The sequence below is a fragment of the Acanthisitta chloris genome, unplaced genomic scaffold, assembly GCF_000695815.1.
Source record: "Acanthisitta chloris isolate BGI_N310 unplaced genomic scaffold, ASM69581v1 scaffold3587, whole genome shotgun sequence".
NCBI classification, from domain to species: domain Eukaryota; kingdom Metazoa; phylum Chordata; class Aves; order Passeriformes; family Acanthisittidae; genus Acanthisitta; species Acanthisitta chloris.
The window spans coordinates 22,513-37,025 of NW_008684134.1; the positions used below are offsets into that span (position 1 = coordinate 22,513).

General features: G+C 38.6%; 1 protein-coding gene across 1 annotated transcript in view; it reads right to left on the reverse strand.

Moving 5' to 3' along the window:
- XYLB (xylulokinase homolog (H. influenzae)) overlaps nt 1-14,513 on the reverse strand; it is a gene marked incomplete at its 5' end in the record, with an annotated part of 85,152 nt that overhangs the window by 11,214 nt on the left and 59,425 nt on the right. Inside the window, one exon of the mRNA XM_009079195.1 lies at nt 3,247-3,305. Within this exon, the coding sequence (XP_009077443.1) occupies nt 3,247-3,305 (59 nt within the window). The remainder of the gene's footprint in view (nt 1-3,246; nt 3,306-14,513) is intronic.

Sequence of the window (14,513 nt, forward strand, 5' to 3'; positions counted from 1 at the left end):
TTATCCAACAGATACTAAAGTTAGTCAACCACACATCATTCTGCATTGAAACCAACACCAGGCATCTCCACTCACTCAGTATGTGTGCACTTCTCACAGCATCGGTTTACAAAAATAATACAGAAGGGGGGGAAATTAAGACATACTTGGATAGGGACATGGGAGGTTAAGTAACTCTTTTCCAAAGACATCATTGTCAACAAATGCTTTCCATTTTGGTTTCAATCACTTCTAGGACTGCAGGTGCCCTTCAGGCTGAGCAATACAAGAAGCAGGTAACAATTCAGATTTAACTTGTGCTGGTTTTATTACTTTTGCCCAAGGGAAAAGTGTTTCATCCGAATTACATCCATGCAATTGAGTCTAAAATAAGGCCAGATTGTCCAGGAATCCAGACTTCTTGGATTAGTGATGTGCAACCCTGATCCAGGAATTTACAACCCTACTGATGATAGGCCCCAGGGCTTCGTAAAAGATGACTAAGAAATTCAATTCATATCACTATAGAAAAACATAGTGAACGTATGTTAAATTTCTAAAGGATTTTTCTTCTTTTTTTTCTGAAAGTTTGTGGAAATTCTGCAAACCAAAACCTTTGAAAATCACAGATTTTCATAATTTTAAACAAAAGTGGCTGGTTGCTAACTAGAATCCAATGAAAGCCTAAGCTTATATACTTGAAAAGCTCTCTTCTGCTAAGACAGCCAAGTCAGTATTGCCTAACTTCACTTGCAAGCAAGGATTGAGCAACACATGAGTGTCAATGCTAGAGGACAAATGAAAAATTAATCATGGAATCTATTAAAAAGCCCTCTGGAAATTACAAAGCACCGATTCCACTGCCCATCCTGCCAGCCAATACTACATCTTGTTTCAGCACATTCCCCATTCTTCATCTCATCTCTTAATAGGTATTTCTTGTCTTACACTTGAATTATACAATCCTTTGGACAACAACTTGCTTGGGTTTTTTGTTTGCAACTCTGCAGAGCCTTATACAATACAGGTCTACTCAATACTGGATGCTAATAAGTGCTGTAATACTACAAATCTCTGCAGAGCCTTATACAATGCAGGTCTACTCAATACTGAATGCTAATAAGTGCTGTAATACTACAAATAACTAATTTTTGTGCCACATGATCCTAAAATTAAAATTACTCAAGGTTCATATATTGGGTAAGTCATTTGAAACTGTGGTATCTCTCATGAATAATTTTAAAAGAAACTGTTAGAGGTTTTACTGTTAAATATATTTCACTGTGTTTCATGTGGTCATTAATCAGCACCATGTATGTTATAAAAAGCTTCCCAGAACCGTGGAGAAAGCTGTCCTACTAAATTTTTTTAACAGATTTTCCTAAGTTACCTCCTTTGCAGTGTAAAATATAGGAGTCACTGAACGCTGATTAATTAAATGATAGTCTTTTGTAGCCCTGGAACAAATTATCCAAAATTGACCATGATAAGGGTGAAAGCTGTTATTCCTCATGCCACTGATATGGTTTCTGAGGTTTTGATCAAATTAAAAAGAAAGATCCAATTAACCAGTGATTGAATTAAGTGAATGACACTGTATTGATCATATTATTTTAAGACACTTCTAATGAGTTTTAAAACCAGCTGAAATGTTACACGTGAAAAGCAAGGACCCCAGTCACCACTCCAATGCCCCCGACTTTCCAGCTGTGTATGTTGCTGAATGGCATGCTACAAGAATATTCAGTTCTTTGCCTTCATTCCACAGCAAGGAGATCCTCCTGGCACCTAAACTGGAAATATAGCTTTAAAAACAAACTCATCTAGGAATCGAATCTCCTTCCTGATGTATTCTTAGCAGAATTACTCCTGTAAGGACCAATGTTTTAAGCAATTAACCTATCAGTTAATTTTCCAACGTCAAGTTCCTAGGCAAAATAGCTAAAGCAGATGAAGAGAAGTGACATCTGCAGGCAAAACATGCCAAATTTGCAGTTCCCCAATCAGCTGTACAACCAATGGTTTTACAAACAAGTGGTTTAGATGCCCTAGGAGAAACAACTTTTTGCTTTTTGCTCTTCACCCCCATTTTTTCCAGCTCAGGGTTTTATGGGGCAGAGAACCCTCCTTTCCTATGACTGCAATTGTCCAAGAGTATCTTGCACAGTTGGGGCTGGCCTCTACTCTCCCAAGCTGAAGGAAAGGGACTGGCATCTCCAGAAAACAATTCACCCCATCTTGACTAACGTCAGCAACAAGACTTGGCCCAAAACTAAGTCAGGTGCCTTTCAGTGTACATGTCTAATTCCAGGTCAGCGTCAGAGCCTACAGGGAAAGGGGAGCTTGTCAGGGCAGTCTGTGGAGTCCAGAAAGCTCTTTGGCTCACCCAGAGAGACACATTTACATTTGTTAAGTTAAAACACCATCCAGTTTCCTTTGCACTCTGACTGACGCCATCTCCCCTGACTGTTAGAGGGTTGACAGATCGTAAACAGACATCACATCACAGATGGCTGGATTTGGGCAGCGTGAATCCCAATCCAGATGTCTGGCTCTGTGCTAGAGAAAGCCAGGTGAGAGGCCTCTTTTGTAAGCAAGGCTTTGCCAAATCTCAGTGGGCAGAAACAGAGAGCACATGGTACTCTCTTCTCAAGAAGATGGATGAAAGATCATAACCAGGCTGCATATGCAGCAACAGCAGCAGAAGAGGAAGGTGGGAAGAGAGAGGACAGACTGTACAGAATTGTAGTCTCCTCCCAGTATATGATATGATACTAATAAGTAACAGATAATTAGAACAACAAGGGCAGGAGTTTGGGGTTTATATGGGGAGGTTCTGTTTGGTTGGGGTTTTTGAGTGTTCAACACCAGCAAAATCCCCATTCAGTTTCAAGTAATTCATGCTTCAACTTTTACCTGAATGACAAAAACTACAAAAAACTCAGGTATTATATGAAGTTACTTCTCAATTTCTTTGCTGATTGATTGGATGTAAACATGTGATGAGACCTGGAAAACACCAGTGCTTCAGATACACACTCATAAAACTAGTCAAGTGTGAAAAAACCTTTAAGTTCAATATAAAATTAACATTGGACTAAAGATTTCCACACCAAACCTGAAGAAAAGCCCCAAAGACCTGGAGCAGATTCACAATCATACATCCACACCTGCCTGTACAGCTGCAGAGATCTGAATTCAGTACAGCAAAATAAAAATGAAGATGCAACTGCAAGTTCAGGTCAAAGGATTTAATTTTCTACTTACCTGTAAGATCTTTTTATTGTGGGATGCGCCACCAGTAGCCAAAATCCTTGTTCTAGGCACTGCAAGGCAATAAAAAAATACAAATCAGACTCAAAGTGCATATTGTCAAGATATGTACTACTAAGCCAAGCAATGAGAACAAGGAGGTGGGAGTCAGGGTTCTCTCTCTGTACCTCTAATTTACCTTCTGTAAAAAAGGAGATAACACTAATTACCCACCTTTCCAAGACACATTAGAACACTTCCTCAGAAGAGACAACATAAATATTGCAGATCTATTATTATTATTATAGTGCTATCAAAGTCAGGGAGATTTGCAAAGCAGATACACAGTAAGAAAGGCAGAGTGTTATTATGGTTTGAGGTCAGATTGGTTTAGCTCATAGTTGTATATATACAAACTGACAGATAACCTTTAAAATCAGCAGTATTTTCCAAACTTATCTCCTCACAACGTTCACAGTCAGAGTTCACTGAAACCTGGACAATCCCTATGTGCTTGAATGACAAGGGAGCGTGTCAAACGGTAATTAGAGATGGTCTAAGTCACTTCAATAAAATAAAAATATACCTAAATCTTCATCCAGTGCAAACCCACAGCTTTGGGGTGTTAAAAATATTATCCTGCCTTCTTTAGTCTTGAAAGAAACCCCCCCATTCCTGAATGTCTGTCCTGGGCCTCTTCATTTATTTGTCTGCATTTTCCTCTGGAGTATGGCATGCAATGAGCCACACATCTATCCATAACCACAATTCAGCAGGGCATTATCAACATGAGTAGTCCAAACAATCTCACTTACGTTCTTCAAAGGCTTAAGACAAAATAAATGCAAATATACTTTGATATCATTCATTTTTAAAAAAATCTAAACACTTAATTACCCTGATTTATTACAATAATAAGCGATACCATCATGTATATCCCCCCAAAAGGGGAATTTTACTATGGTTATTGTTTTGTTATCTTAACTTTCTTTTTAATAAAAGCAAAAGATAATTTATTTCTCATATGGCAAAGTTGGCCAACTTACACTGATGTCCTAAATAACTTATTGTCATTTATCCTTTCAAGTATCTTAATGACAAAAGCCCTGAAGACAGAATTAGAAATAATCAGAAGATGCAGCTCACCACACCATTTCCAGACCCACATCTGGGTGCTCAGGTGGGGCCCAAGACCCAGACAAAGCATTGCATGGGGGACCCTATTTCACTGATAAAGTTAATTTTATTTTCCTCTTTGGAGGATATTCAGTGATGCACAAATTGGGTTTTAAAAGCCATTAGGATCTCTGTCAATGTCAGTAAACAAATAAAACAAACAGCAGAGTGATTCCTCAGGGAAAACAAGTTTCAATTATACCAACACAGAGTGACAGATTCCTGCCAAGATTATCACAACAACATAATAGCACAGAAACCAGTGAAAAATAACTAGTAAGCCTCTGTTCCTAGAAACCAAACCAAGCTCTAAATGATCTGCCTAGTAGTCACAATTCTGTCTTGCTAAACTTTGTTGTGAATACAAATTCCTGCAGAACTATCATACCCAACATGAAAACACCACATTTCAGACACAGCCAGCAAGACAGAATGAGAAACATACACATTGGCTACACTTCACAGGAGCTAGAACCAAAGAATAAGGCATACTTGCTCTCCAGTGCCTCTGGAAAGGGGCCTGATCAACTGCTGGGCTCTCACCATCAGGAGAGGACAGTGGACAACACAAAAGTGGCAAAGCCAAACAGCAACCACCCCTGTGAAAACCACAAACATAGCTTAGCTCAACTGCTTCTTGCACTTCCATTGGCATGCCAGCTCTCTGTCTTGGAGCTTCTGCTCCACATCTTTCCAAATGTTTTGGAGCTCTGTCAGTATATATTGCTGTCTGCTTTCACTGGCACAATACCTAGACCAGGTAGGGCTGATTTGTGCCTTCTAGCTGACTCCAGCACTCCTGTAACAGGTAACATGCTTGCATTTGGAATTGAGGAATGGATGGGAGACTTACTCCTTGTTAGGTTGGAACATTCAGGGTTTGGTTCCATTATCAATTTATGCTGTAACTGTAATTCAAGCTACTTCTATATCAATAAGTTACCATCAGAAATCTACAGGTGAATTCACAGTGCATCAGCTCTACAATATAAACCATGAATGATCATGCATTCACCCTACTGTGATGTTAGATGCCTTCCAAAAGGACAAACCAAATCTCAAGTCTAAAACTGTTTAACACCCTGATTATCTGCACATCTATCTGAATCCAGACTAACTCTTCCATAGGAAAATACAAATAATTATTGCAGAATATAGCTAACCTACTTGATAAAAGAAACTAACTCAATTTACACTGTGAAGTTTCTAGTGTCGGTGGGACATCTCAAGTTCTAAACTGGATCCTCTTGTGAGTACACACACCCACAGATACACAGTAGAAACACTCAAAACCCTATGCTGAAGCTACATGAAGGGCAAAACCATTCGTTCTCCTCCACTTCAAATAATTAGGATGGCTTACTTCACTGAAACACATCCCAGTTGGTAACAGCCTAGTGAACTTTAGCCATCACTGTCTGGTAACAGACTCTGACCCTTTGTACATATGGGACTGATCCATCCACGCCACGTGGACGAGTGATCCTAGGTGAACTTGGTGCTCTGTGTGTGGTCAGAGCAGAAACAACAGCTTCCCTGACTGAATTTCAGTCACTTCTTACAGACAAGGAGTAGGTCCCAAAAGAACTTACTTGAATTTGCTGAATTTTAGGTTTACCTCTTATTTCAGTCTCTCTCTGAAGAGTGAGGAAAACGCATTGATCACTGATTTCAGGGATTGTCTTTTTAATGCCAATATTGTGTGCTATACTGAATGGTGGACATTTGCTCTGAGATGTGTAATTGGATACATCTTATAAATAAATAAAGCAAGCCCATCATTTATGTATACAGGGGCAATAACAGAGACATCGTTCATCCATCACCAGCAGTGTTCTCAGCCAGCTGTGTTTGAATCTGTCAGGAGCTACCATCCATCCCCTACAGCACTGCACAGAGAGAACTTTACAGTGTTACTAAAAAAAAACCCCAACAACAACAACTGTAGCAAACATAATTCATGAATTCAATTCTTTGACAGTTGAGAGAATCAGATTTAAACATGTTTTAATTAAAAGCTCCCTGCATAGTACCTAGCCAACCAGTTTATTTCCTTTCCATTGAAAAACTAATTATTTTTTAGAGAGCTGATACAGAATTTTAACCCTATGGAGAAAGTGTTTGCAGCTGCATATGGCATGGTGCTGCCCTGCCATATGCACATCTTCTACAGATCTATTCTCTGCTGTGGAACACAGCGACTGCACTCACAAAATTGAGTTAAAACAGTCATTCCCATTGGCCAGGAGGAGAGGGGGAAGACCCAAGTAAGCAAGTGTGATGCTCTGTGTGAAGACTGAGCATAAGGCATTTTCCCACACAAGGCTGAGAAGTCAGCACATTCTGTGTACGTTACTATTCATGCAAAAATACCCATTCTGTCTTTCACAGAGATCCAGCAAGAATTGAGTGATGCTAAAGTTCATCTCCTGGCTCTTGCTTTCAGCAAAAACATGGCTTTCACTGAAAGGTACATAGGGAAAATAAAAAATTTGTCACTGAGAAAAAAACTAGGAAATTACTGTGATATGTGCTCAGCATTGTCAGTGGTCACAAAAAGACTTTACATTTACAAACACAGAACTTATGCCTTCCCAGAAAAGGAAGCTTTTTTAAGAAAATTAAGACCAAAAGTGGAGGGAAAACCAAAGATCTTATAAAGTGCAGACTCAAAGAGCATTGCTCAAGTGGATTCAGCAAGTGAGACACTGAAACCAGTAATACAGAATGAGTGTCTCCTGTGTAGTCCAGCATCCCTTCTAATGTTCCTGGCACATAACTGTGCTCCTGTGGCCTCAAGTCCTGTGTGCAGTTTTGGGTGCTATAATATAAGAAGGACATAAAGTTATTAGAAAGGGTCCAAAGGAGGTCCATGAAGATGGTGAAGGGTCTAGAGGAGAAGCCATATGAGGAACATCTGAGATCACTTGGTTTGTTCAGCCTGGAGAAGAAAAGACTGATGAGAGACATTGTTGTGGTCTATAACTTCCTCATGAGGAGAAGAGGAGGGGCAGGCACTCATCTCTTCTCTCTGGTGACCAGTGACAGGACATGAGGGAACAGCACAATGCTGGGTCAGAGGAGGTTTAGACTGGATGTCAGGAAAAAGTTCTTCACCTAGAGGGTGTTAGGCACCGGAACAGCTCCCCAGGACAGTTGTCATTCCCTCAAGCCTGACTGAGTTCAGAAAGTACTTGGACAATGTCTCAGGCACATGGTGTGATTCTTGGGGATGTCCTGTGCAGGGCCAAGAGCTGGACTCGAAGATGCTTGTGGATCCCTTGCAACTCAGGATATTCTATGATTCCATGATGATAAAAGCAGATATTAAGAAAAATAATTATATGAGGAAGCTCACACCAATCAGAAGGTTAGTGCTGATAATTAGCGATGATAAAGGCAGATAATAAGAAAAATAATTATATAAGGAAGCTCACAACAATCAGAAGGTTAGTGCTGATAATTAGCACCAAAAGTCTGCTGTCACATCATTTGTGCAAGGAGACTGGAGGTAGAAATTCAGCCTCCAGTTCCACTAGGAGTGGGCCAGATGAGACTGGTAACAAGAGACTGGAGGCAGAAATTCAGCCTCCAGTTCCACCAGGAGTGGGCCAGATGAGACTGGTAACAGGTTTGGATGCTGATATCAATGAGATGACTCCTGACCTCAGGACTTTTCGTGCTGATACCAAAGAGATGACTCCTGACCTCAGGACTTTTCGATCTGGCTATACTTCAGCACAGCAGTAACAGTGTTCCTGTCAGTAGAGAATTTTGCTGGTTCTTGCACTGCAAAGTCTGAAAGCAGAATTTGACCTTCCATTTTGAGTCTGAAAACTCTGCAACTTTTTCATCTAAATTTCCAGTGCTAACCACAGTCCCGGTTTGTGCCCCAAACTCCAGGTACTCCCTGACTTTCAGAACTCCTAAAAGACATTTCCAAGGCTTCATCCAAACCACTTCATAATGTCTTTCTCATCAAAACTGAATCCATAAATAAAACAGAACAATAGAACATGCATTCCAAAAGCAGCTGATTATGCACATGAGCCCATGCCAGTTATAAGCATGATTGCGAATAACTGCAATTTACAATTTGCAAGCAACGAGAAAAGTATCAGCCCCTCCTTTATTTCTCTGATTAACTCCAAACACTATAATTTCAAAAAAAAAAGCATCTGCTAGCTCTTCATTGAAGGAAAAAACAAAACAAAAATTTATGGTTATTTTGTCCCATTTATCAAACAAATCTTCCAAAACTGTCCTCCTTGCATATTAACTCTTCCAAAATCCATGCTAATTTTCTTTATTCATATAAAGACACTGAAATTTAACTCCCGCTATGGTAAAAGGTTTCTCTTGTCTATGCCCTTTTAAATATGAAAATGTACAAGGTACTGAGCACCTTTTATGTCCCTGTGTGTTCTAGCACTGGGTCTACAGGCACTTGCTTCTCTGCCTCATTGTGCAGCATCACTTCTCACATCTCCAAGCATTTCATAACAGACAAAAAAAGACTGCCACAAACCAGCCCTCAGTGTACGAGACAATATCTACCTGATTGAGACAAAAGTAATGTAATCTGAAATTCACCCTTTTCTCCTTTTTTTTTGGTGTTTTTTTTTTTTTTAAATCTAGACCAATACAGCTGTCCAATTAGATAAATTACAAGCTGGAAGTTAAATAGTCACACAAATTCAGCTACCTTCACGATTCTAAAAACAATATGGTCAATCATAAAAGCTATGAAAAAACTAGACTTTAGAAGTGTTTCTGACTTTTACTTTGAAGCATCAGCTAATTTATTACAGAGAAAAGCAAGCCAGATTTGCCACAAAGGTTGGCTGTTTTCTTACTTGCAAGTGAATAAGTTTTCAGATTTTGTAACATGCTTTAATTTCACTGAGGGTTGCTCAAATGCATGTTAGAAATTTTACGGACATAGGATTTATTCTTATTTTTTAAATGCAGTGCCTGGGGAAGAAAAACAACTTTTAGAGATAGAATTGACCATCAGCCTCTAAGGCTGCTGTGGTAGAGTTACTATCCTACCAGCTGTAATTCAACAGAGGGGAAAAAAAGCCTCAATTTTCTCAGCAGCAATGACAAATATGCCTAATATTGTCGACATTTATGCTACTTACATAGATAAAGTCTCTACAATGATGTGAGGGAGACCAGGCATGATTCTTCCTGCTCACACTGCCACAAGGCAAGAATAATACCACTAAAATGAGTAGATGTGCACACAACTAAGTGAAACAGAGTAGGAACAGTATAAATAGCCAAGACCCATGTGCCACTGATACTCATAGGTCACCTTCTCTTCTCAAGATGCTTCTAATAGCAGAAATTGTTCTTCATGAGGATGTCAAATTTGGCTTTCCTAAGACCTTGTCTCAATAAAGACAAAACTTTTCACTACCTGAAGCTTAGACAACAAATTACCTAACTAAAAATCCTCTTAGACTAGCTCACTTCGGAGATTCATTTAAAATTTAATGCTGACTCAAAGCCTTCCCCTTCCTGATGGATTTCAGAAAGAAAGAAACATAGAAAAACATTTACATTAGATCACCCCCAAAAATACACATAGCTCAAGATGTACTATAGAGAAAACAAAATCTACTCAAGATACAACCCCAGTGACAACTCAACTTCATTGACTTCAGCAGAATTATACTGCAAGGAAGACTTTGGTATATAAGTGGTAAAGACTTCTTTGGGAACAAGCAGATCAATAGTCATAACACTGTTATAACATATACATTGACATGCTTGCAACAAGGCCTCTGAAATATTTGCAATTCTTGTAGAAATACTGCAGAGCTGCAATTGTTTATCAATTCGCAGTGATTTATTTTTTTTTAAGACAGGTCTCTATTTGACAGAATATTATGATGAAGCCTGGGCCAAATTCCAAAGGCAATGTATTAAAAAAAATCTACAACTCAGCACTAGAGTTTACAGCAAGGGGGGAAAAAAAAGCACCAGATTCAGACCAAATTTTTTTGCAGATAAAGGCTGAATATTTTGGAAAAATATTTCTCAGAAGCTTTTAAGAAAAGAGATGGAAGACACAGCAGGGGGTTGAACTAGATATTCTTTAAGGTCTCTTTCTATGACTCTATGAACACTTAAAATCTGTTTGGTCAGCACTGAAAATGTATTTGCAGGAAAGTCCTCTCCTGAAGACATTATTACTAGAATTAATTTAATAAACCCTTGCTGTCTCTAACCTGAGTAATCTCTTAGTTCTGAATTAATTCCTTAAAGAAAAATAAGTAATATATTTCATGAATTAGTAAGGTAAAATGGGTTCATGTACCAATGGAACTGGCTAACATCAGGTTTAATTTTTTTATTTTTGGCCCACTGTAAGTTTTTGTTACAGGTTTTGGGTAACTTTTGTTACCCAAAGTTTTGATATTGTAAGAACTGTGTGTTGGAGAAAAATACGAATATCACTCAAACTATTCAGCAGTTGTCCAAACATCCATAAAGCAGCCAAGGTTCCAATTAAAGGCTTAACATAATAAAGAACAACCTGCTCTGATTTATCCCATGCTTCCACAATTATTCATAGACTCTTGGCAACACCTTCAACTTCCATTTCAGAATTCCTGTCATTCAGCAAATAAACAAGAAATCTGGAACCAATGTGACATAATAACTGATTCTTAAAAAAATGTTCTGAAGCAGGTGGTACAAGTCTGAAAACAAAACCAAAGTGGCCATTTGAAATCTGGCTATCACATCCAGCTTTTTAATAACCTACCTACAGAGAGCTCTACAGAAGTAAAAGGTCAGAGTGGACCATCTGCTTAAACAAGATCACATAACTTTCCCACAGTGGTCCCACCATCCAGCCCAGATCAGTATTCACTAAACTACAGTAACCTTAAAAAGACAAAGAACCTCAGCTGAAGGACTCAAAGTGACAGAGATTTACTGCGTCTACTAGCTGTTTTCATGTTTAATACCTTTAAATACTTGCACTTTTCCCATAATTTATATTTTTATTCTTTAAACTTCTAGTTACTTGATCTTTGTGGCTTTAGCCTTCCAGTCAAAACATTGCTTTAAAACTGGGTTTCCCCTTTGCACATTGGCACTTACAGACCACAATTAAATTACATCTTGTATTTCTTTTTGATAAGCTGAGGGTATTAGGCTCTGCTACTCATTAAAAGACATAATTTCAAGACCACAAACCACCGATGCTTAGCACTGCTGGTCTACTACCAGTGCCTGGCAGAAATGTCTTCACCACTGAAACCACTATCAAAAAAGAGCAGAGTTGGTAAGAGCATTAAGAACATCTGCCCCAGAAGTGTCTGACACTGCATGTTGACAGTTTGCCTGTCCAAATACTTAGTAGGAAAGTGCCAGATTGTAAAAATTCCTGATAAAACTGGAAAACTGCCTGGGGGAACTTCTACTTGGTGGAATGTTCCAGCTTTGAATGTCTGTAGATCCAACAGACACGTGCTCTGCAGCATGCTGTGGTAGGAAGTCAGGTGTCTTGTGGTCCCCATTGCAGGGAGCCCCAGAGTTCAGGATGGCTCTGCACCAACCTACACATCAATATCTCTGAGAACCCTGGAAATGCAAACTTACACTTGCTGCTGCTCAGCTCCCAGACTGGAGGTGAGACATGCACCCAGAGACACAAACATGCAAGATATTCCCAAAAGCAGGTTTTTAAAAAAAAAAAAGTCACTGCTACCTTAGACATTCTTCACTGACTAAAAATGATTTTTTTTCAATGTGTTCTGTTGTTAGCATTGCAGCACAGCTCAGTATTTCTTCAAAATATTCTGAGACATGAGAAATTCCTGCTTGAAACTCAGCAAAATATATACCTTCCCATGCCTATCACAACTCTGATGTGTGTAAGTACCACATGTGGCTTTACAGATCACACATCAATAAATAATGCTTGGTACTGAGTTACTTAGGAACACAAAAAACACCATTACATTTTTAAAAAAGGTTTGTCCTCATACAGCAATATTCATCCTTGCAAATCTTCTAAGGGAAATAGAAAATTACATTGGCAAATCAACATATGACACCACCCATCGAAGGTTAAAATGAGAAAAGCAAGCAAGGAGATAAATGAGCCACCCAAGGTCACACAAAATCAGTAGAACAACCAAGAATAGAACAAAGGCCTCTTCATTACTTAGATCACAAATGCATTCGATTCTGCATTAGTTCATCTGCAGAGTATGAGCATCAGTAGCAAGATATGTCCACAGGAGAAAATATAATAATAATGAGCTGCAAGTTCAGCATTGCCTAAAGCCACAGGGTATAATTAAAAGGCACAGGGTGCAATGACCTGACCTTGAATACCACTTGAGTGATGAGATGAGAGAACATGCCACCAGGTATTTTGATTCTAGAGAAATCCAAATCACCACAAACTTGGGGAAAAATCAGTCTGGGATCTAGATTTGCAAAGCAGATCTCTATCAAATCTCAATACTGCCACACTTCTCTCAACATTGGCCTTTGTGCCTTATCAACAACATCAACTAAGGCCTCTGGAAACAAAACAGAAACAAGTCAAGGCCCAAGCAGCATTTGATTTTTACAAAGGATAAGCCAGATGAAAAGCAGAAAAGAACTTACAAAATAAGGCAGTCTGTGTGTTTTCTTTATAAGATCTTTCAAAAGAATTATTACAACTATTTTGGCATCCACAAATATTGCCTGTAGCTCTTCATCTCCTAGTCCAGTAAGACTATTTTGTGTTCAGTGCTGGTGAAGAATTTTATTTCTTGATTTTTCTTTTTCATACCTCCTACTCCTCTCAATAGAAATAACCTACGGGTTGTAAAGTACTTCACAAGAACAAAATTAATTGATAGGAGGATGTACCTGCTCACAAAACATTAGGCTAAGGTAGCAGAAAATCTGTTTGTTTGTTCAATGAAGTTCCATATGTCAAGAAGAAAATACACTGAGTAGGAAACATTTGTTCCCTTTTCTCCCTAAAAATTATACCAGACTTACTAGCAGATAAAAACCCACACTGACCTTCTCTATGTGACTGCAGTGAGTTACTTCACTCCCCTGAACCTCATTCTTTCTGTACCTAAAGATCACAGCACTGGAGACCAGTTGTACCAGTTGGGTCTCTGAGCACTACTAAAAAGTCTTCTGTTATTAATAAACCTCCTGCTTTCCAAGTAGATTATTTATAAATGAATTTTGTGACCTCTAGCAGGCTAGAACTAAACAGAGAATACAGTTTGTTCCCCTTTAACTGAAAAACAAAAAGGCTACAGAAAGATGAATAGAGAGAAGCAATTAATATTTCCTAATAATTGTCACAGTGAATGGGAGAACTGCTACGTTTCTCAGGGTTTCTGCACAGAAAGGTTCCAGGTAACTACTCATTCATGGGGCTGGGTTCATGTAAATCAGATGTTGTTGCCAAGCAACTATAGGTGCTAAGGAATGAAATACAGCCTGCAGAAACCTAATAGCCTGGAGAGAAAAAGGACTACAATCTGAGATTTATGGCATATATAAAAGGAAAAGAGTCATTCTCCCACACACAAAGAACACAGATACTTTATTATAAATGTCCTTAGCATGTTTTTCTAAGGCATAATTAAGCAATAAAATTCCCACTGCACCCCAAAATGAGCAGGTAAATTCTTTTTTTTTTTTAAAGTTTTATTCATTAAGCTTCCTAGAAATAGATCTTGAGAAATTAGCCAGCAAGACAAAAGATAAAATTTAACCCAAAGATCTTTCTTTTGTCCAAGAAAAATGTTAGGTATACAGACAGCACTGCAACTGCCAATCAGTTATCTACTTTACCTTCTTATGTTTTTACACCATGCTCATTAACATTGCATCTGATCATCAGAAATTCTCCTTAAGCTTATTAAGATTTTAAAATATTTTTAGCAAGTTAATTAGAATACATTAACAGAGCTCATCTGTGTTCACCCATCATGCATATTTTATTTTATTTTATTCAGGCAAATTGCTTTTAAATGAAATATTAGACCCAGGAAGGGTATGCTGTTGGGTACTGAACAATACAACCCCTTAGTACAAACAGATGCTCCCAAACACCCTAA